The 23,541-nt window shown below is 41.0% G+C and overlaps 1 protein-coding gene across 4 annotated transcripts in view; it reads right to left on the bottom strand.

Annotated features, from left to right (window-relative positions):
* Window positions 1-23,541, bottom strand: part of RFX1 (regulatory factor X1) — a 62,165-nt gene that overhangs the window by 22,296 nt on the left and 16,328 nt on the right. The window contains exons 2-7 of one of the 4 annotated variants that reach the window (XM_020798703.3): window positions 21,214-21,549; window positions 14,314-14,423; window positions 13,453-13,536; window positions 8,028-8,120; window positions 3,234-3,329; window positions 1,166-1,261 (exon numbers count right to left, since the gene is read on the bottom strand). In XM_020798703.3, the coding sequence (XP_020654362.1) occupies window positions 1,166-1,261; window positions 3,234-3,329; window positions 8,028-8,120; window positions 13,453-13,536; window positions 14,314-14,423; window positions 21,214-21,502 (768 nt within the window). In that variant the 5' untranslated portion in view covers window positions 21,503-21,549. The remainder of the gene's footprint in view (window positions 1-1,165; window positions 1,262-3,233; window positions 3,330-8,027; window positions 8,121-13,452; window positions 13,537-14,313; window positions 14,424-21,213; window positions 21,550-23,541) is intronic. The other 3 variants (XM_072991518.2, XM_072991517.2, XM_072991519.2) reach the window with 3 other exon arrangements.

Here is a 23,541-nt window from a genome sequence, read left to right as displayed (position 1 = left end):
CTATCACCACCTTCTGTTGTGGCAGGAGGAGCGGCTGAGGAAGCATGCGGACCAGTTCCACCCACTGCTCCGAGGCGGAATCTAGGGAATGCATGTAGTGAAGCCTGTGCTCTGGGCTGGATAGACAGCAGCCAGCCAGCTGGGGTGCACTGCTGCTGCCGCTGCCGCCGCTGCCATTGCTGCTGCTGCTGCTGCTGCACTCTAGAGAGAAACCTTGCTGAACTCCTTGTTGCTCCTGCTGCTGCTGCTGCGACTGCTGACTGCTCTTAGAAGGGCCACTGCCTGCACTCTAGACAATAAACAGAAAGACTGACGCAATCGGAAGCCAAGCAATGCCCTCTCAGCAACACCATGCCTGGGAAGAGTGGGTCCCATGCTCTCGTTCTTCTGGCTTTTATTCAGTGACTCTAAGGAATGCTACAACGGTAGCTCAAGAGAGACCTTACAAAACCAGAAACTGACAGGGGCCGAGAACCCTTCCCAATTTAACTAATCTGATAACTAGCGGTCACATGAAAACAGAGTGGACACGATCTATAAGGGAAGGAGAATTCTGGGTGGCTCATCACGTCCAAAAGATAATGGGGGTAGGAAGCAAGCGCACCTGGAAAGCCTGTCCTGGACTGGGAAGACTGTTGGTGTTGTTCAGTGCCATCAAGGCAGAACTGACTTACAGCAACCCTAATAGAGCTTTCAAGGTAGGTGAGATATTTAAGGAGTGATTTTACCAGTTCCACTCGTCCAGACAGCTTCCATGGCTGAGCAGGGATTTGGACCCAGGCCTCCTAGTCTGTCACTCTGTCCACTACATCACACTGGGAAGGCTACAACCAGTGAAAACTCTGGAGTATTTCTGCAGGGGAAGAATTTCTGATAGAAATGGATGTATGACTTGAAGAAAGGGGTTGGAAACCCAAGGCCGTCCAGACGTTCCTAAACCTTCCTTGTGCTCGGCCAGCATGACCAATGGTCAGGAACGAGGGCAGGTGTAGATCAGCAAAATCTGGAGAGTATAAGTTCTCCCTCTTGCCTATGCTGCTTCAATGGTTCTGATGCAGGCTAGCTATCTTGGGGGGAACAATAGGCCCAGCTCTGTTTCTCCACAACTGGCCCTCAGCAGTGCCCCTTACAGGACAGCCAGAAAGCAATACATAGGGACACTTACCTCTTGAGTAACATGCACCTGTTGGAGCCCTTGCACTGCCAGCTGTTGCACTGTGCCCGCTTTGGGAGCGGAGGGAGTCGTCTGCACAACAGATCTCTGCAGTGTGAAACAAACCAGAACCTGTCACTCTCTTCAGAAGCAGAGGACGTTAAGAGGCGCCTTCCCCCAGAAGCAGTTAGTGGCTGACTTCGGAAGGGACAAATTATGAAGACAACAAAATATCATCACTTCTGCTAATGGCTCTCCAAAGAGACCAAAACAGCAACTTTCAGTTGCCTGGCAAGTATGGGCTTTCTTTCTATATCACCTTGTGCATTTTTTGAGAGGCACAATTTTCAATGGAACTGCCTGGAGATGGTTAACCTCCTCCCTGAATCTCGTATCTCAGTTTCTGTTAACAGTTTTGATAACATTGTTCAGGAAACAACTGAATCATGTAGGCACGCCAATATTTTTGTCTGTTTCTAAAGGTTTGTCATGGGCAATCTAAATGATCCCTGCAGGTCAAGGTAGTTCAGATTCTTTCTTTCCCTTTGATTCCTTTTACTCTACAAAACCATAACAAGGGTTGGCAGATATTAGAAGGTGCACTGTCTTTTCAGAGAAGCCTGAATATTTCGTGGCAGTGGGAGACTAAGGGAGACTCTTCATTACAAAATGCATATACCGTAGTTTTCTGTGTATAAAACGCCCCCACTTTTCTAAATCAAAATTTCTTTCTTTGCAAGAAAGTTTTCGTTACAAAAAGCAGCTTTCCCCCTCCAGGTTTTGCAAAGAAAATGCAAGGAGAAAGCAACTGCTGCATTTTCATTGCAAAACGTTTGCAATGAAAATGTTGGGGGGGAAGTAGGAATCGCTCCCCCCTCCATTTTCTTTGCAAATGTGGAGAGGGAATGAGGGATCAAAGTACCTCCCTCCCTCCTTAAGTCTGAGTATAAAACAACCCTCCTTTAATTATTTTAGGAAAATAAAGTCTCCTTAAGTCTGAGTATAAAACAACCCTCCTTTAATTATTTTAGAAAAAAGTGTCTTTTTATACACAGAAAAATGAGGTATCTTAAGCCTGAAGAATTTGTCTTCCAAAACCAAAGAGTTTTCATCATCTGAAAATCATGCAGCTAAAGGTTCCACTGTTTGGCCTCTGCTTATCAGCTGAGATATTTACTGTACAGAAGTGTCTGGGGAAATGACTTTCAACTTCAACTGGCAGGCTAATATGCTCCAAATAATCTGAGTGTGAATAAAATCAGGCTTTATTCCAATAGGAAATTTGTTGAAAACTAAGGAAAATTTTAAAAGGCCTCTCCTCTTATTCTTAAAACCAAATGTGTAAAGCTGAAATGTTATCTTACTTTCAATAAATAGAACATCCAGATTAATGACATAAAAACACATGTAAGCCTGTAAATATTACAAAAGGATTGCTGTTGTTGTTGTTTTGGTTTAACAAAGAAGTCTTATGAAAAAAGTTATAGTCACCAAAATGTCTTATGACAAAATACTATTTTTCTGGACATTTAAGTTATATTAAAAAGAAAGCAATTAATTTTAAATCTTTCAGTGGTATTCCAACCCCTCACATGCAAAATATTTGGCTCCTGGAAATCAGGGATACCAAAAATGCTCTTGCTCAACAATCAGAACAACAAAATGTTTTACAAAAACATGTCTGCTAGCAGTGAAACACACAAAAACCACAATAAAACTTCCATTTGGAGCAATGTGACATAAACCAAGGACGGGCCACAGCCTGGCAAACACTCACACGCAGTTGGGGAATTACACAAATATGGAAGTGGGTGAGACACCTCCACTGAGAAACAAACACAAACTATTGCAAAGTTCACAACTGTTGGGAGAAAGGAGGCGTATAAATTTAGTAAATAAACTAACAAACCACCTTAACTCAAATGTCAAAGCTAATGGCTGGCTGAAGGAAAATAAAAATTCCCAAGAGTGCTTACAGCAATCTGCAAAATTCAAAGAACCCCCTTAAAGACCTTGCCATCCCAAAATCTGATGGCATTACTGGGATTGGGGAGGTCTGGTGCAAGGAAGCATACAGCACCTCTTGTGCAACAGGCACTTGCTGGACTCCGTGGACCTGGAGCTGCTGTACTTGTCCCGCTTTAGTGGCAGAGCTGTTGTTCTGGACTGGGGAGTGCTGAAAGGCAAGGAGGAGGACTTTACCCTCTTGGTATGGGCAGAGGAGAAAGGCACAACGCTTTGAGGAATTCCTGTTCACAGTTCACATCCACTGGCTTTAAATATGGAATCACTAGGCATCTCCCTCCACCCATTCCAGGAGAAACCCCCTTTTTGGAATAGCTTGTATACAGTATCACTGGTTTTACAACTGACATTTTATTAAAGACGAAGAGGGGTTTCCAATTTGGTTCTTTATTTTCTTTCACAGCCAAGGAGACAAGGTTGCTAATGAATTGAACAGTAAGCCCATGCATCAGCCTTCCAAATATTTTTTGCTCAAAAGATGGCTCTGAAGTCAGATGTCATATATTCTGTGGAGCCAACACACATACAGATCCAAGTTCTAACAGTTGTTTTGTAATTTACTTAGAAAAAACATCTCTACACAGAAGTCAATCCTGTTGTGTAAGTTACACCTGCAGAACATTGATGACATCACAAAGCAGAAGGAGATTTTCGGTAATCAAGGACTTCCCTCTTCTGTTCCAGGGCTCCCATGTGTGTAAGCAATGTAAGTGATTACATGCAAGTCAGAAAAGCTGCAGTCCAGAAGACAGAACTCTTTAATTACCAAAAACCCTCTCCCTGCTAGCAATGTCATCACCCTTCTGCAAGTATAACTGACGTACACAACATAATTTTGACAAAAAGATCAACTGATCCTGAACAAAACAGTTAAACAGAGGAACACATATAAACCAGTGGCTGAACATTCTAGTCTCCCAGAATTAAATATTCAATTATCATTCAGGAAAAGTATGTTTAGACAAATACAATAAGATATCACTACCTTGCCTGATATAGCTGAGATTAAATCAAACAAAAAGGTTTGATTCTATTTATTTTAAAGTTGTTATAAAAAGTAAAACTAATCAAATGTCCATGAGACACCTTTAAAGACTACCAAACTACTTATGAAAAATTTTGACAGAATCAAAACAATAGCTGAATGAAGTGGGAAAATAAGACAATGGAAATCTATATATATTCATATCTGTGTGCTAAACTTATGGAACAGGAGGTGAGTTCTTAAAATTTTTTTGTTTATGTATGCTGCTCACTAGATAAGTGGGATTAAAGTCTAATAAACAAGCAAGCAAGCAAATGAACACAGACACTGACATGCAGACAGAGCAACATTCATTTTTGACATCAGAAGCAAAATCTAATTATTCCAAATGGCTGGAATCCTGTTGGCATAACTATGCAGGCTTAACTAATGATTATGTCATCAGTCTGCAACGCTAAACTTTAATCTTATTTAATTTGGAGCTTCCTATTTTACTCCCCACAGCTTCCAAGGTTTCCTGGTGATCCTAGGGAAGCTTTTGGGAGCTTTGGGACAGCAGGAGGAATCTTTTAATATCTGAAAACTGCTTCTGAGTGGCTGTTACCAGTCCCAATCCTGGCAGCAGGGATCCAGCAGCAATTTTCCAATATTAAAGCCCCCCCCCCCCTTTGAAGGTCATCAAAGGCTTCTCCATATTAAAAGGAATCTCTAAGGGAACCTCAGAACATGAGAGAGAGGGATTAGGAAGCTTGAAATTCAATTCAATATTAATGTCACAGACTGATTATGCCATTGCCATTTTACATCCACATAGTTATGGAACAGGATTTCAGCCATTGTATAGTTGGGTTGTTTTGTTGTACCAGTCTCAGGATACCTCAAATATATTTATCAATGGACTGGGTTGGTGGGCAAGGTTGCAAGTTGATATCAAAAAATAAACAAGTGCATTCTGAAAGCTGAGCTTTCTTGCAAAACTTTATTTTTAAGTACTTAGAGAACTTCTAAATACTATAGTGCCAGGTCGTGGAGCCATATGCTGTGAGTTTGAATCTCCAATGTGCCTCTCAGAAGAGGAGCCAGTTGAGATTACCTGGAGCATGTTGGACTGATGAGACTACATGCTCTTCAACCGGTGTGGCCCTGGAAAAGCTACACTGTCCCAGAGCACCACCAGAAGGAGAGAGTGGAAAATCACTTCTAAGTATTTTATACCTAGAAAACCCTGGAATGGTCACTGTAAGTGAGAAATGATTTGATGGAACATAATGAATATCTGAAGATTCTATTTTTCACTTAAGCATTTTCAGTATACTTCAAAAGAACAGCATTTAAATTAATCAGCAGACAAAGCAAGGATTACCAACAGCTTCCAACATTACAAGAGGAATCCAAAAGATAATCATACCAATTATTTGAAGGTCTGGGAAAAAAAGAGAAGTGTCTTTGTTCAGCACATAAAACACTGTAATACTCTTGTGTTACTCCACAGCTTCCCAGAAGACAGAATTTCACAAGAAGATACTATTGCCTGGAGAACTGTCTTTCTATTACCATCTACTGCAGTTTAATGGAACTAGAAAAGGTATGTCGAAAACGGTTTCAAGCACCTTTCTGAGATTGAGGTATGAAGGCATTTATCACTCTGTGGACCCAACCCGTGAAATCACTTTCTGCTACATTTAATAAACCAAGAATGGGAAGGGTTAAGGAGTCATACAGCATACTGAATCCTTCCAAGCATCATTTCAATGTTCTTATGCTCCAATATGCTGCAATAACTGGAACTCATTCCACAACCTAGCATTAGATTCCACTCTAGGCACAGACTGAACTGCAAATGAGTGGAGCCCACTCCTCAAAGCTCACACAAGCAGTTTTACACTTACTTAGCAAGCATATTACAGAAGGCTTCCAAGGCTTCACCATGGGGGCCATGCTAAACTTGACTGCAAAGTGCTAGGAAGAGTTCCCCCGGACTGTATCTCAAAGATGCAATTGTGACATAGCAGTATTGCCTCTTTGATGACATCATTGCCACAGGGTAGGTCAGTAACAAGCTCTTATCTGTGGCTGATGAAATTCACATTGAGATTTATAGTATACCACCAGTGTTCCAGTCATCTCCTATCTCACTTCACCACCCCAGCTCACTGGAAAACAGACTGGAGTCTGCAAAGCAATAGAAGCTATTTCAGGGCAACCATCTCCATCAGTAAGTCATCAGAGCTTCAACAGGAATACCTACAAGAAACACACCGAGGCGAGCTACGACTGTGGAAATCTCTGCAAGCGCAGCATCTCGATAAAGTCCACTATCTTTACATGGGTTGGTAAATTTGAAGGGGAAAAAGGGAGGGGGGGGAGACAAAACACTGAGGCACTTTAAAGACTAACAGATTTATCTCCATATGCACTTCCATGAATGAACATCTATTCTTTCCAGACGGAGTGTGCAAATTTTTACATAGCTAAATGTGAAAGTAAATTTCAACAGGACGTGGCATGAGGTTAATGAAATCCAATCAGTTGGAGTCAGCAAGGCTGAAAGAGCCAAGTGGAATGGGCACAACCAGCCCTTGCAGCCCAGTGTTTAATATGAATAACACTGCATGACAAAATCAATTTCTGTAGATGGGCCAGGCATCAACCTAGGTCTCCACTCAAGCCAGAACAAACTGTGTCAAGTACATAAGTGAATTCAGCATAATTACTTCTACATGTGGTGTTATACAGAGCGAGCATTAGCTGATGAGAGCTGGATACCTCATTAATCTCAGGTGGCTTGTTGCCTTCAAAGTATGGCATTATGTTAACTTCACCTTATTAGATTACCTATCTTCTTTTTTTACTCTTCCTTTCCATAAAGATTTCTCTATTCTTTAAAAACTGTTTTATTTATTTATTTGCTTGCTTGCTTGCTTGCTTATTTATTTAAATAAATGTATGTTTATCCTCCAGATCAGGCTGGATAAAAATCAATGAGGCCTAACCAGTAACAAATAGAGAGGGACTAGTACCTCATGGGATTTGGATACTATACATTGCTTAATGCATCCTACATTGTTGGCTCACATTCAGCTTGTGATCTACAACAATTTCAAGTTCCCTTAATTTGTAGCATTACTGAGCCAGGTATCCACCATTTTGTAACTGTACATTTGTTTTTCTTTTTCCCTAGTGTAGAGCTCTGCACTTACTCCTGCTAAATTCCATTCTGTTGTTTCTGGCCCAGTGTTCAAGGCTATTGATATTTTTTGAATTTTGTTCCTGTCTTTCAAAGTATTAACTTATCCACCCAATCTTGTGTCATCCGCAAATTTGATCAACCATCACACATATTCCCACATCTATTCTTCAGCTTCTAATTACTCTGTTTCCCCGAAAATAAGAGAGGGTCTTATATTAATTTTGCTCCAAAAATGCATTAAGGCTTATTTTCAGGGGATGTTTTATTTTTTTCCATGTACGACATTCTGCGTTTATTCAAATACAGACATGTCATCTTATTCTGGTTGCTACACAATGGTGGAAGGTGGGGTTTCACTGGGGCTTATTTCTGGGGTAGGACTTATATTATGAGCATTCTGAAAAATCATACTAGGGCTTATATTTAGGTTAGGTCTTATTTTAGGGGAAATAGGGTAAATTGAGGTGAAACTAAGAGGGATCGAGTGGTTCAGTTAAAAAATCCTGGACTGGACATGCAGATGATGAAATGAGAACTGGAGTGGGTAGACAGATGAAGGAAATGAGCAATAGCAATTTCAATGAAGACCAAAAGTGCAGTTTCTTCGAATGGTCGATGGAACACTGAAATGTGACTTTCCCAAACCTGCCAGGTCTGACCACCTGGTCACCCACCTCCGGTGAAGAGTGGACCTGCTGCACGCCATGGATGGCCAGCGTGACTGGTCCTCCTTTACCAGCCTGTGAAGTACTCTGTACCACCAGCCGCTGAAAGAGCATGACACAAAAGAAGGAAGCCCCGGTTAACTGACATATTCTCCAGAAGACGACTGCCATCTTGAAAACATTTACTGGGAACTTAGGCCAGTCAGTGGTTTAAATGTTTGCATATAGCACAGATTGCATTTCTGTCAGAAAAAAAATCATTACCAGCCATTCTACATGTTGACATTAAAGTTTCTTGCAACTCCCCCACCCCTCACCCCCAGTTGGCTCAAGGCACTTTAGTGCCTGGGATAAAAATGGCATCTATTGATGTTTTAAGAAGCACATCACAAAATTAGCCTACGTAAGCTGACTGGAAAGAACAGGAATTGTACAACAGGTTAACTAAAGGCTTTTATTCTAGAGCAGATTCTTCTTGACTGCAAAAGCAGGGTGATTATAAGAGATTATAAGGCATGTGGAACTGGCAACTTGAAGGATGGCAGGCAAAGGCTTACCCTGTGGGCCATTAACTGGTTCTAGCCACAAGAAGTTGCTACTGAGTGACCAGCTAAAATCAGTGAGGAAGCCTTTTAATGATTATCAGTCTACTGCCGCTTTGGGTGAGCTCATACCGCTTCAAGAACTGATTTTGCTATCTGTCTGCATCACCTCACCTCACCTCACCTCTCCACAACTGGGATTTAACCTTTATTCTGAAGATTAGTGTTTCCATCTTCCAGGTACCATCTTTCACATGTTATCCACTCATACTGCTGTTTGGTAGCATCTTCCTTTCTTGGCATATGATAGGACAGGGATTTGCGTTATGAGAATTCTTTTCTTACTCAGCTGACAGCTGAGCTGCACTAACAAAGAGAACCCTTCATAGGTCACCTTTATTTTTATTTTTTTATTTATGCAAATTATGTTATGTGATATGTTATATATTTAATTGTTTTATAGTGTATGTTGTAAGCCGCCTAGAGTGGTCACAGTTGACTAGATAGGCGGGGTATAAATGAAATAAATAAATAAATAAATAAAGAAGGAATAAGAACAAGACACTCCATAACAGGAGCAAAAGAGGGGGCAACACTAAGAGGAGAAGGAGACTGCTAACACTGGAAAGAGATTTAGGAAAACCTGTTGAGAGAATCGTATGAAACTGTTGTCAACTTGGGATGCTGGAAAGTGACTGACAGGAATTAACAGAAGAAGAACTCAGAAGAGGGACACTGTGAAAGAAATTGTTGGTTTTTAAATGGGTGGAGTCTAGAAATTCAAAATATTCTCTTGTGAGTGTCATAAAGCAATGTTTTAAAGAGATGGAGCACTTAAGAAATATGAACTGATTTCTTCCTTCTTCCTTCTTCTGACTAGCACCATGTGTGCTTGCTGTCACATAAAACCCTTGTGTTACTCCACAGCCTCCCAAAAAAGAATTTCACAAGAAGGTACTACTGCCTGGAGAACTGTCTTTCCAATCGCCACCTACTGCAGCTTGACTCAGATAGAAAAGAGATGCAAGAAAGGGCTTCCAGCACCTTTCTGAGGATGAAGCAATGCTCTTTTGTTTGGAACTGTGGGCGCTCCCTGTCATCCTTTAATACGGAACAGAACAAAAGCCTGCTCTGCAACCAAGCACTGAGGACACAGCCAGCCAGTCAAACGGTTACAGGTTAGGAGAGTATTATCTTGATCTGAACTACTGTTTTCTGACCACTTCTTCAATGTTACAAATATTCTGATTTCTTGAACAAAGACACTTCTACTTGCTGGCTGTCATTATTATTATGTGCCTTGGATGCTTTTATACTCACTAGGGAGAATTCAGGGCATCTCACAGTTACGGAGGCTCTTTCACGTTTTTTAATAAGTCACACACAAACATCCTCAGATTCTACTTAGATGGCAGACACTACAAAAGCAATATTTATGAAGTTTGAGAGATCCTACCTGTATTCCACATTGAACTCAACTTCACAAATGTGAACTCTAGGTACAAATGTATCCAGAGGAATATTCTAAGTACAGTATATACTTTGGAACCAGTATGCAAACTAGGTTGCTATGACTATATATCCTAGTCGTGCTGACCTAAGGCCTGGAAAATTAAGACTTAAAAAAATCAAATCAAATAAAAATGTAAGACTGCTAGCTATAGCAAGTCACTTTGAGTAGTAGAAATCAAAAGGCTGATCTATGAATAGGTTCAAATAACCCAGGTACAATGGTACCTCAACTTACGAATGTCTCCACTTGTGAACGTTTCAAGTTACGAACGGCTACGGTCGCAAAATGTTGCTTCGACTTGAAAACTAAATAAACCTTTTCCTGCCCTTTCTTCTTTTGACCTTAGGTCAAAAGAAGAAAATTTTTTAAAAAAATTCTCCCCCTAGTGATAGAGTACGGATTAACCATCTTTGCATTAGTTCCTATGGGAACTAATGCTTCGACTTAAGGATGGCGCCTCGACATAACGAAAACCAGCAGGTACAGATTAAATGGTTTTCAATGCACTCCTATGGAAAAGTTTGCCTCAACCTATGAACTTTACGATATACGAATGCCGTTCCAATACAGATTAAATTCGTAAATCGAGGTACCACTGTACAGGGCAAAAATTCTAATATAGATTGCAGCAAACAGGATAGGTATAAAAATAAAAGGTATCATCATTCAGTTCCCTCACTCAGGTTGTTTTGAACTCAAGGCACTTACATCTGGTACAGATACATTACCTAGCTTCCTATCAATAGTCAAAAAAATTATTGGAATGGAGCTCATTAATCCCCCCCTCCAGAATCACATTTTTTGTGTGTGAAGGTGTGTCCTTTCCCTAAATTCTCTAAAGTCTCCCCACAGATAATTAAAAATATTCTAATTTAACAATCCTTTTAAAATTTTAATATCATGACATCATTAATAGCTACATTCCAAATCTCATTATACTATTCAGGTAACTGACAATCATATTTTACTTTGCTCTTTTTTGCTATAATTAATCATGCTGCTGTTAATAAAATAGAAATTAGTTCTTTCTTCAACTCCTTTAGGACAAACTTCCATATTTAAGTTCAGTATTATATTCACTTGCTTAAAAAACCAACTTCCAAAATATCAGAATCTTTTCACATTCCCACCACTTATGAAAATACATACCTATACCTTGCTCACATATCGAACATAATTTAGAATATTTAGTATCCACACAATTTTATTTTACCGGTGCTAAATACGATCTCCAAATTAACATAAAACATTTCCTTTCTTCTTAGAATATACTGAGATGCAGCATGATGTAAAGGCTGGACCATTAGACTAGGGCTCAAATGATGTGGGTTTAAACCCCTGCTTGGCCTGGATACTCACATCTTACGGTGGGGCGGCAGCGGCAATGGCATGTTACTCCTTGAATATGTCACATATTAAGGTCACCATATGTTGGAAATGACTTCATGGCACATAACAACAAATATAGAAACTGTACATCACAGGATATGGCTCTCATTATTTCCATCAGCAGAGAACACGAACAACAAAAGTGTTTGAATAAATTCAAAAATAACACCCAGACTGTGTCCTGACACCTCCAAAAGGTACACAACAGCTGAGCCAGTATGTGAGTCTCCTAGTACAGTTAATGGTGCAATTGAACCAATCAAACTGATCATCTGGAATGGACTCTTCCTACAGTTTAACTATAGAACTGGGACAAACCCTGAAGTATCAAACTTTCCCAAGTTATGGCTTTCTTGATCTCTTTAATATAAGCACACACCATCCAATACGTTATCTTACAGTTATCAGTTATGATTACTTTCCTGACAAACTGTCCTGCTTGAAGCCAGGCAGACAGGAGGATAATTTGGAAAGGTATACATAAATCTACACTACTACGTAGCATACTCAACACTCAGAATTGCCAGTGGGATGACCACTTCAGCCAGTGAAGTTAAAAAGAGCAAAATCAACCCTTGGAATACCTTATAGACCTCTCAGGCATCCTTCAGTCTTGAAAGACTATGGTAACGTGCTCTGTAAAAGGACTTGGAACAGCATCTAGTGTGGCTGAAAAGGCCAATTCAAGAGTGACAATCCCTTCCACACTGAAGACAAATACAATCTGTCCACCTGTCCAGCTTCCTGATTTTGCTGCTTCCGGGACTGCCTCTTGTCCTCGGCCTGCCGGACAAGGGTCTCTTCAAATTGGGAGAGTCCGTGATGCACCTCCTGCCTCCAGGCTGAACAGCCATATGTCAAGGTTTCCCATCTGTTGAGGTCCATTCCTAAGGCCTTCAGATCCCGCTTGCAGATATCCTTGTATCGCAGCTGTGGTCTCCCTCTGGGGCGATTTCCATGCACTAATTCTCCATACAGGAGATCTTTTGGAATCCGACCATCAGCCATTCTCACAACATGCCCAAGCCAACGTAGACATCGCTGTTTCAGTAATGTATACATGCTGAAAATTCCAGCTCGATCTAGGACTACTCTATTTGGAACTTTGTCCTGCCAGGTGATACCAAAAATGCATTGGGAGACAACGCATATGGAACGTGTTCAGCTTCCTCTCCTCCATGGTAGCTGCTTTGCCAATGCGTTTATCCAGCTCGACATCTAGGGAGAGAGTGTCGGCTCCATGGGGTGCCTGGGATCCAAGCCAGGGACACCATGGAAAAAGGGATGGAACATAGAACTACGTACGAAGGCTGTAGAGGAGCTGTTCATAGCTCTATGACAAACAGGAACTGGAAGTGAAGGCCATGTGTCTGCCTCTCACAGCGTCATCTCTATGGTCACCGATTGAGGTGCTTGATGTGTAGCCTCATGAGTTTCCTACATGAGGACCTGGAAAGAGATGGGCTCTTGGGGATGTTCCACGGGTGGGGGGTGGGGAGGAGGAGATTGGATGGCTGGGGAGTTTTGTCAAGATCCTGCCCCTGGGGGCAAAGAGACTCGTGATGGCTCCTCCAAGCAAGGGGAGTGGTCAGTGGTCAGTAAATCAAGGGAGCCGCAAGTCCAAAATGTTTGGGAATCACTGCTATAGGCAGACAACTAGTCAGCTATTGAACCATTTCAAAGAAAATTTCCCTCAAAACAAATCCTGGAAACTACAGTTTTGCTAAAGGACTACACATTTTAATACAGAATTCTCAACACCCCGACAGAACAATTCACAGGGTTGGTTGGGGAAAACAACACCCAAGACAAATTTTCCTGAATGGTTATCATTCTCCATTCTAATAAGATGCTATGGCTAGAGTGGATTCCTAGACAAATACGTGCAGCATCTTGATGTTACCTGGCAGGCATGCTGCTGAGCAGAGCTGGACACTTCAAAACTCCATTAATCATTTGTAGCAACGTCCTGGAGAGAGATCAGACTCACCTGTTGAGGTACTTGCACACTTGTAAGCTGAAGAGGAGAGACTGTTCCAGGCTTTGTTTGCACATTGGCTTGGACCAGTAACCTCTGCCAAACAAAACAACATGGGAACAAAGTCAGTCCAAGACAATTCACACCAATGGCAGAAGACCATTTCAACCTCATCCATTTTCACATGGCACCTGTCCTTAGAGATAATAACACTCATTCTTACTTCCAAATTTCACTACAAGACACTGAACCAGTTTCTCAGGCACTACTGGTCTTGCAGTCTGCTCTCAGACCGTTTCTTTTCCTGCCCCCATTCCTCCAAATCCTAATCAATACAGCTGAGAATAGAATACATGAGAGATTCCCTGCTAACAATATACAAAATGATCCTGGCTCCCCAACTCCGTTCTTGTTCTTACTCACTGTTTCGTCCCTCCCTTCATAGGGTCAGGAACAGAACCCCAGGAACTCGATCCATACCTTCCATTGCCTATTATTCTCACATAATTACCAGATAGAAAGTTCTCTACACTTCTCACATCGTCAGCTGTCCTGATAGAGCAGGGGTCTCCAAACTTTTCCTTGTGAGGGCCACATCATATATTTTGCACAATTTTGAGGGCTGAAGGAGGAAAGGGGAACCCAAGTGATCCTCCACCCCCGCTGTCTTTGCTCAGCAGGGGTGGGGATTGCTTGGGTCCCCCTTCCCTCCTCTTCCTAAGCCCAGCCAGATAAAAAGACGGGGGGGGGGGAAGGGAGATGTGGCCTACAGGCTGTAATATGAAGACCCCTGTGATAGAGCATCCTATGTATATAATATCATACATGTCTTTTTATCAAAAACAGAGCTGGGTTCCTGGGCAATTCACCTACCTGCTGAGTAGCCTGGACTTGCTGTACCACCTGAGTTGGTACCCCTGACTGTGTGGCTGTGGAGCCTGGACTGGACTCTGAAACTGTGTCGCTGGGCCTCATGGAGCCTTCTGCAGGGAGGAGGAAAAGAAAAGTTTACAACTACAGTACTGCCACAGGAAACAATTTCGCAAATATCAAAAAAAGCAGCTTGATTAGAGTGGAAGACTAGTATTGAGGGGTAGGGTCCTAGAAGCAGGTACAGAACTTCTTGGAGTTCAGGTATTAGGCATTCAAGTTATTATTATATAATGCAATAAAGGCAGAACTATACCTTATTTGTTGAGAGGTATCCATACATCATACTGCAAGGCACTACTTCAAATGGGTTACAGCATCTTCTTAGCATAAGCTCTTCAATCTTTGGTCATGAACACCGTATAATCTTACATTTCTTTACTCAAAAGGAAGTCCAACCAAATTCAATGGCCAAATCTATTGAAACCTGAGAAAATGCACTAACACCTCCCCTCTATTACTATACACTATCATATACATTATGAGCAGGTGATCTGTGTAGAATTATAATACATCCTGCCTGCAATATTGCTGTGGCCTGATCCCTCTGCTCCACTTCCCTCTCATTTTAAGGACTAATTTAACATTTTGTTTATTTTACTACTTTAGAGGGCGATTGTACTCTTCATTTCATCTAGTGCCAGAATAAAAAATTTAAACTACCACAAGAGGTCCTACCTGATTCTGTTTAATACACCCACTTGAGAAAAAACTATTTGCCAGCAACAGGCTTCCTATACTTAGCATTGGAACACTCATCTCCTCTGATTTTTAGATGCAGCAAATGAGGGTATAGCTTCATCTTTTGCAGCATGATTTCTTCTCCCCAAACCGGCCCTTGACTGCACCTGGACACGCTGCTCCACTCTTAGCACATAATCACACTAAGGATGTTACCAGGCTATAAAAAATGGCAGTTTCCCCCTATTTTTCCTAAAAACATTACATCTCATGGCTCCCATAACACCTTCTCACATTACAGCCTGAGGCAACAAAGTGCATGTCCTTACTCAAAACAAGGAGGGAACGCACAGGCTCAAGTACCAGTAGCAACTGTTGAGCTCAGAATCATAAGCTCCTTGTGTGTTTTTCCTAAAGTTTGAACATCTGCTGCTCAGACAAAGCTTAGAATTAAAGAATTGTACAGCTTGAAGGGATCCCAAGGGTCACTAAGTCCTTTTCCCCATATGAAGCAGGAAAGCCACAGCTAAAGCATCCCTGACACCTGTGCATCCAATCTCTGTCCTAAAATCTGCTACGAAGGAGTGCCCATACCTTCAGAGGTAGAATATTCCATTACCAAACTATAACTGAAGTTACTGCTATGAAGTTCTTGCTTCTCTACTCTAATTCCAGTGGCCATGATGGATTTGCAAAAAGCAAGGCAAGGAGGTGGGGCCTGGGAAACCATAACCTCTGACACAGGCTAGCAAATCCTAAAGCAGAAATCTGTTTGCAAGTACTTACGGTCAAAAGACATTGCATAAAGACAATCATAATACATGATGAGGCTGCTGAAAAGGTTTCAGCTCTAGTTGTTGCTTCCTTGAAAGGCAAGGCTTTTATAAACTGGAACCTTGGCCAACTAATCCCTGCTAGTTCCTACCAAAGCTTCAGGCAGGTTGGTTTCTAATAAACAGTCGCATCATAGTAGGTACACCCTCTGTTCTTCTCAGGATGGGGTGGCGGATGCCGGCTGTTCACCCGATTGTAATCACGAAGCAGGAGTTCACGTTTCATGAGTGTCTCATTTGACATGCTCAACAGGAGGGAGAGAAAGCGCAGAGGAAGTCATTTTGGGCCACCTGCATTAGGCTGGCGAATTTGCTTATGTTCTTGAAAAGTAAAATCATACAGAAGGTTTTGAAAAGCTGTTCCTTTGGAAAGCTGGCATTCCTGTAACGTGAAGAGAAGCACTGCAAAGCCTATATGACTATATACACGGCTCTATGGAGAATTGCCAAGCAACACTGCAGACATCTCAGGTATCTCTGAGAACCTTTTGCCCAGAAGGAAAAGCTAGATCTTTTCCAATTCATTGAAAGAACCCACATCTTCTTATGTAGTTGTTCCAATAAGTGTACTTCTTTTTTTAAAAAGCTGAAAAATCAAAATTTTAAAATATGCATAATGATGTTTCTAATAATGGTGGGCAGGCATTCTAGGATAAAGAGACTCACACTTCCATGACTTGAATATATAAAACGTTTATGCCTCTTTAGGTATAATAAAAGACAATGCCAGTGAATACATGATATTCTCTGGGGCATGAAAGCAAGTAAGATTTTCCTAACAATGAGAGAAAGCAGGGTCACCATAGAGGTACCTCAGAAGAGCCTATCAGAAACAAATGCAGAGAGAGCATGGTCTGCTAGGAGAGTTTTTAGCTTACAAAGACTGAACAGTACACTCCAATGTTGCTGGGGGAGGGGGAAGCATTCTTCACCAGCTCAACCTCCTGGAGTCTTAAGTTTGCCTACCAGCATTCTGACTGTGCTCGATGACCAGATTTCTTCATTTCACTCAGCTCTGAGATGGCAGTTAAGGAAACACTGACTGGCTTTTTTCCCTTGGGAGGCAGAACTGCCCCTTCTCTCCTTACTGTCCAGCTATAACCCAAGGCCAGAGAATCATTATTCTTTATCATCATTATAATCATTTAACTAGCTAGGTGTCTTTCCCTTGCTCCCTCTCTTTCCCTTGTTAAAGACAAAGGAGTGGTAACATAAAGGGACCTTGGACAATTCTCACTGGCATATTAAAGAAGTATATTTCTAATTATAGCAAGATTTATAACACCGAGAGCATTGAGTCTTGACAGTTCTATTACGGACAGTAAGGAGTAGGATGAAGAGGATGTAAGTCTACCCAGGGCGCATACACATTACTTCAACTCCTTTTGGAAACAAATCACAGGAATGATGCTGAAGAAATAGAGCCCTCAGGAACTAGCACGTCTTACTTTGCCCTTAGGAAACTACACAAGTCACTCATACTTTTTTTTGTAATGGTATGAGCACACTTTTGCTATTTTTTAGAATCTCAAAGCCAAATCCTGAATTACTAGATATCCATTTAAATTGTATCTATTTGACTCAGATCCAGTAAAATGAAGATAAGGGTTAGCGGACTGTCCCTTTCCATCTATCACAAAATGAAAAAGATCTCACCATGACCACAAAGATTACTCTCACAAAATGTTCTGCATTGTGTTGAGATAGCAAATGGCAAAGAAAAAAGGCAACAAGTTAATGTAATATTTCTGAATTATCAAATGAAGCTATCATTAAGTGAGGAAAATAAACCAAAATCATTCAAAGCAGGACATGCAACAGCAGGGTTATCCTCCACCCAGAATGAATTCTTAAGTTGAATTTTTAACCACATTTCTGTCTTTTTTTCACCATAGCTGAAAATCAGCTGCATCTTGCATTTGCTGGATGAAGGGATCTGTGTAACTCAAAACCCTGTGTATCCTACATCAATACAAGGTATCACCTTACTGTTTTTGTTAGCTATGATTTTGTACAACACACATGTTATACTGGCAGTGAATCAAAAACAGAATTATGGAGGCTTTTACTTACTAAAAGGGTAGAAGTGTGTAATTAACTACATGATCACATACAGGTACAAAGCAAGACATAGGGACAGAGTAAAGCAGTGATGCATGAGAATAAAGCATAACCCTCCCCCCCAAAATCACAGACACCTGCCCTTTTCTACTCAGATACTGTGTAAGTGGAATATACAAGGTGGTACTGCCTACTCTAAAACCTTAGGCGTAAGTCTTCCAATATCCACTACTAGATCCTTTTTAATTGAGGACAATGGGTAACAAACTGATGACGTTCTGCATGAGCTATGGCTCATTTCCAGAGAAGAGATGAAGTAACCCTCCATTCAACATCTTAAAGACAGAACGTTAGGGTCTGAATACAGTACTGAGCTAGACCAGAACTGGTCCAACTTCTGTCCCTATGCAGATTGACAAAGACTGTGCTCTCAACCACATATATGGCAAAGCATGTCCAACACAACTGACCTATGGCTGCCTCTCTCCTATATTTCTACAAGCATTCTTGTCCAGTTTTAGTGTTGTATGAAACAAAAAACCAGAAGTGAGAGTATTGAAACCTATAGAGCTCTAACCTGAACGGATGGCATCTGGATGTAGAAAATGTAGAAGTAAGCTCTTAAGAAGCAAAATTCTATCACAATGTTCTTTCAGACTCACAAACACCCACTATCACCTGGAAATCCTGATTCCTAATCTGTACTGTACATATAGCTCCTGTGTCACTTCCTCTGGGATTTAAGATCTATGTTCTGGAATAGATCCCACTAGGTACAATAAAGACAGTATCTTTTTTTTAGTGGGTGGGTGAATTTTCCATTTTTGTGTGGAAAAAAAATCTATTCTTCTTGTAAACATTTCAAAGATCTGGGAGAAGGATGGAACTGAGATGGAGTATTTTTGGTTACAGAAAAAATGCACCAAAAATCCAGTATACATCATATCAACAGGAAATAATAATGAAAAGAAAAATCTTGCCAGTTCTGCAAGTTGCTTTCCATAGCCAGGAAATAATCTAAGCACTAAGGAAAAACACCCAGCCACAACACAAATCAAACAGCTCCACTCAGCAGCTTAGGAGCTCCCTGATTAGAATCAGAGTTGGGCCAGGTTTCTTGGGATAATGTTTCAGGCCAGGCGAAATATTTTATTACAATACCAAAGGCAGCAGGAATTCTATCTGGCTATTTGTCTTCTTCAAGATGCAGAGAAGATCTGCCATGCTCTTGTACAGCTTCCACCCATTTCAATTAGGCTTGTGCAAGAGAACAATGAATTGTAAATGTCAGTGAATGAAGGGGGATTGGCTTGGATTTTCTGCCTTAGGGAGCAGAAAGTCTTGGGCCGACTCACTCCAGCTAAGCATTGAAAACACATCCTTCAGTAATAATGTGGTTCACAGTCTCAGATGAGGAACCTTAAGCTGGAAAAAATCATACAGAAAGGCTAGCAGCTATACAAGAGTCATGGAAGAAGGTATTATTAATGTTCATTCATTAATCAAGAAATGTGCTAAAACATGAAGTAAAAAAATGACTGTGCAGGTTTTCCAGATCAAAACTAGTCTCCTTGTGTACCTATGGCAGAAACGAGGGTGTGCAATAAATGCAGCTTAGCTTTTACATCCATTTGTGAAATGATCCATTTAAAGCTAATCATTTCCAAGTATCATTAATGTAAATGGAACAGTATAGTGTGTGCAAAACCCACACATTGCCATTAGTGGGATTTTACATTGTCCAAAATCATACCCTTGAACAGCAGCATAGCGCAGATGAAGAGTTCACTCCATATCACCGTACAGACAAGATACAGACTGACACTCCAGAATAACTATAAAACTGTATAGGTAAGTTCACTAACTATCTGATTAGTGACAGCAAAAAAAAATCTGATTAGTGACAGCAAAGTCCTGCTGTAGAACACTAAGTTGGGTTCTATTCTCATCATCACATTTAAGTTCTAAATGCAAATAGTCATTGTTGATGCGGGAGCCAGAAAGAATTCAGGTAGATTCTTCCCTCAGTGCAACTCTGTACAGTATGCTTATTACTCGAGGCTAGGTGGATGAACCACAGTTGCATAATACTAGGTTCTGTCTTCCTAGCTCATGCAGAAGATAGCCAGAATGACAAAAGACTGTCCTTTTCTATAGCTAAGAAACAAAATCCATGTATAATAATACTGCATAATCTGTCTGGATTGGAGAAGAGGAAAGATTTGTGTTGCTGCTTCTATCAGAACACAAGATCACCCTGATGTGCAGCAAATTAAGTATTTACTCATATAATGAATATACAGAAAATGCTACAGAATTAAATCAGAGAGTCAGATAAATTTATGAAAACAAATGGGTCTATCAGTAGTTCTTTGCCTTGATATCTAAATGAAAGCTCCACGGTCCAAGTTGGTGCTTCCCTAAGTGCCAGACGCTAGAGGGCAAATAGTAAGAATAGATCTGTTCCCATCAGGCCCTCCCTGTGCCCTTCCCGAAGTAATCTGCGTAGCTACTGTCAAAAACAGAACAGTGGTCTAGAATAGATGGACATTTTGTTTAAACCAGTAGGCTCCTGATAAATCCTTATATATGTAAAACATGTATTAATTTATTTCTATATATACCCTCCCCTTCATCATATCCCAGGCACGTTAAAACAAAACTTTTTTTAAAAGATTGCAATAAACAGTATTAAAATGTTAACATTTAAATGTAATAAAATAAATAAAAAGAGAACTAAGTATAGAACACAAATCCAATCTGCTAACCAAGAGGTATTCAAAGTTTGGGCAGCAAGGATAAGTAGGTGAAAAGAGCTATCATTTATGGCTATCAAAGAACTATGAAATATTGTTCCTTGAGAGATTCAACCGAAATGATGAGCCTGTGTGCAGAACAGCTTTCATAAAGCTGGAAGGAACAGGAGGATGTCTATTATATAGATTTCTCAAGGAAATCATAGACAAATATCTTTTAGTGATGCTTTAGGAACGGAGTTCTGAAAGCAAAAGAGACGTCCCTTAAAAGTCGTCATGTTTTGCCAGTCCTCCTCATTAGGAAAGAGTATGTGTTGACAGAAACACAAGACTGACAATGATTAGACTCTGGTTCGCCACTGATTCCTGTTCTGAGAGGGGACAGTCAGAAACAACACTGAACCTTTGGTTTTCCACTGACTGTTCTTGAACGCTGTAAAACATACCCTCATCCCTTACAGGTAACAAGATGTGCACTCTTCCTGCCCCCATTTGCTCCACACCACACTTACCAGAGACTGTCACTACAATGTACTGTTGAGGGGTTGGTGCTGGTGTTTGTTGTCCAGTAGGTGGAGCCTGCGTCTGGGAAGGCGGGATTTCTGAGACATACTGCTTCGGGGTGGGCTGTTGTTGTTGCGCACCTTGCAGTTCTGCCACATACTGCTGCTGAGCTGCTGCCGCCACCACCACAGGTGCTGTTGTGGCTGCCGTTGCTGCTGGCTGCTGCTGCGGCTGTTGTGGCTGTTGTGACTGTTGTTGGACTGCCTGTAATTCCGTAACGTACGCCTGTGTTGCCATGCCAACAGTGGGGAAAATGATAATAAATAAGGCTTTTTTTTTGCTTCCTTTCGTTGAAGAAAAAAGAGGAAAAACAAATAGAACAAAAAAGAAAGAAAGAAACAATTAATCAATTAGAAAGCATTCCATAGACAGAAAGAGCTCCCTACAGTTCTATTCACTGTGCACTAACTTAATAGCATACCACACTTAACACCTAATTGCAGTCAATTACAGAAAAGAATAGCTGCAGGTACACTGATTACTCCATGTGGAAGATCAGCCTGGAAATTCAACAGCCCAGAACACAACATTTTGCATTTACCCAGATATATGTGCATAACTACACAAGCCAAATTTCCAGTAATTTCCTTTTGCTGAATACAACCTTCTGAAATTCAATATTCTTCCAGTGCCCAAAAGATTCAGCTCACAAGAGATCTGGAGAACTGAGCACAAGCTGTCCAGTCCCAATCGCCAGGAAGAGTCACGTGAGCTGCGTAGGTACTGATCCCCATGTTTCTGGCACTGTTTTAAGAAAACCAGAAGCCTCTGAGATGATCTACCATTCCTTACTTTTTGAGCCTCAACTGAATTCTGCACTGCTATTTTTGAAAGGAATTGAGTACATTCAAAATGGCCTTGGATTGTATTATATTAAAACACAGATATATACAGTATTACAAAATAAATTCTGCAATTCTTTACTGTTATTTTTGTAATTTTGCAGTCATTTTCGGTGGACAACAACAACCTCCAAGTGACCCACATATAAATTAAACCTGCAGAAGGAAAACTGAGAGATGCCTGACCAACACTGAGTTGTGTTATGGAGACTGTGTATATACTGCTGGCATTACAATGGGCAGCCATCCTGAACAGGCACATAAGAGAACCAGCAATTAGCCACAACAGCAAGACCAAGTTGGGACAGAAGTGGCATGACACAATATCCTTCTGTATGTTCCTTTACAATGCCAACATAGGTAAAGGTAAAGCTTCCCCTTGACAATATTTGTCCAGTCGTGTTCGACTCTAGGGAGTGGTGCTCATCCCCGTTTCCAAGCCACAGAGCCAGCGTTTTGTCCGAAGACAATCTTCCGTGGTCACGTGGCCAGTGCGACTTAGACACGGAACGCTGATACCTTCCCACCAAGGTGGTCCCTATTTATCTACTCACATTTGCATGCTTTCGAACCGTTAGGTTGGCAGGAGCTGGGACAAGTGACGGGAGCTCACTCCGTCGCGTGGATTTGATCTTACGACTGCTGGTCTTCTGACCCTGCAGCACAGGCTTCTGCGGTTTAGCCCACAGCGCCACCACGTCCCTTACAACATAAAATCACCTAATTACCAGAGCCACAAAGTAACATTATTTTAAAAACACCTCAAGAAGTCAATGTTTTATATTCTCTTTGAGCCAAAATATTCATCAGGCTGGAACATCATATTGTGTTTGGAATCAACTTTTGTATCAGGACCCAATGCATCTTCAAAATGGGTGGAGAGTGCTTGGGGCCACAGAAAGAAAATTCAGAAGGATCAGATTTTGTACCCAGTGACAGTGGCATAAAGGTAATAGGCTGAAAGCAGTCACTGAGTTCCTGGCATCAAGGACACCAGAATCTCCTAAACAGGAGGTACTAAGTCGAAAATATCAGTCTACATAGCAATATGGTAACAAAGTAACATTAAGCTACATTAAAACTGCATACAGATGCAAACAATAGCTTGTTCTTTTAATTCACAGCCAACTCATCCTTCTGAGAGGTTGTGCTACTATCTAACAATCCAGAAAATGAGATACAGCAGAGCTTTCTTCCTTCATTGTCAAGGTGCCATACCATAACAAACAAAATCTGATTTTTTCTTTTATAGTTTATTTATTAAAAGAAAAAAAAAGGGGGGGAGAAACCCTATTTAGATTATTCCTACTTCCATTTTAAGCCCGAAAGCTAGGCTCCTTTTCTGTTGTACACCAATACTCAAATTCAAGGATTCCCTGTAATCCTCATCAAGAAGAGAATTAATGGTGGACGAAGATCCTTGACCATTTTCCC

This window comes from Pogona vitticeps, chromosome 2 (genome assembly GCF_051106095.1).
Source record: "Pogona vitticeps strain Pit_001003342236 chromosome 2, PviZW2.1, whole genome shotgun sequence".
Classification (NCBI taxonomy): domain Eukaryota; kingdom Metazoa; phylum Chordata; class Lepidosauria; order Squamata; family Agamidae; genus Pogona; species Pogona vitticeps.
This window is presented reverse-complemented; position numbering and strand designations above follow the sequence as displayed.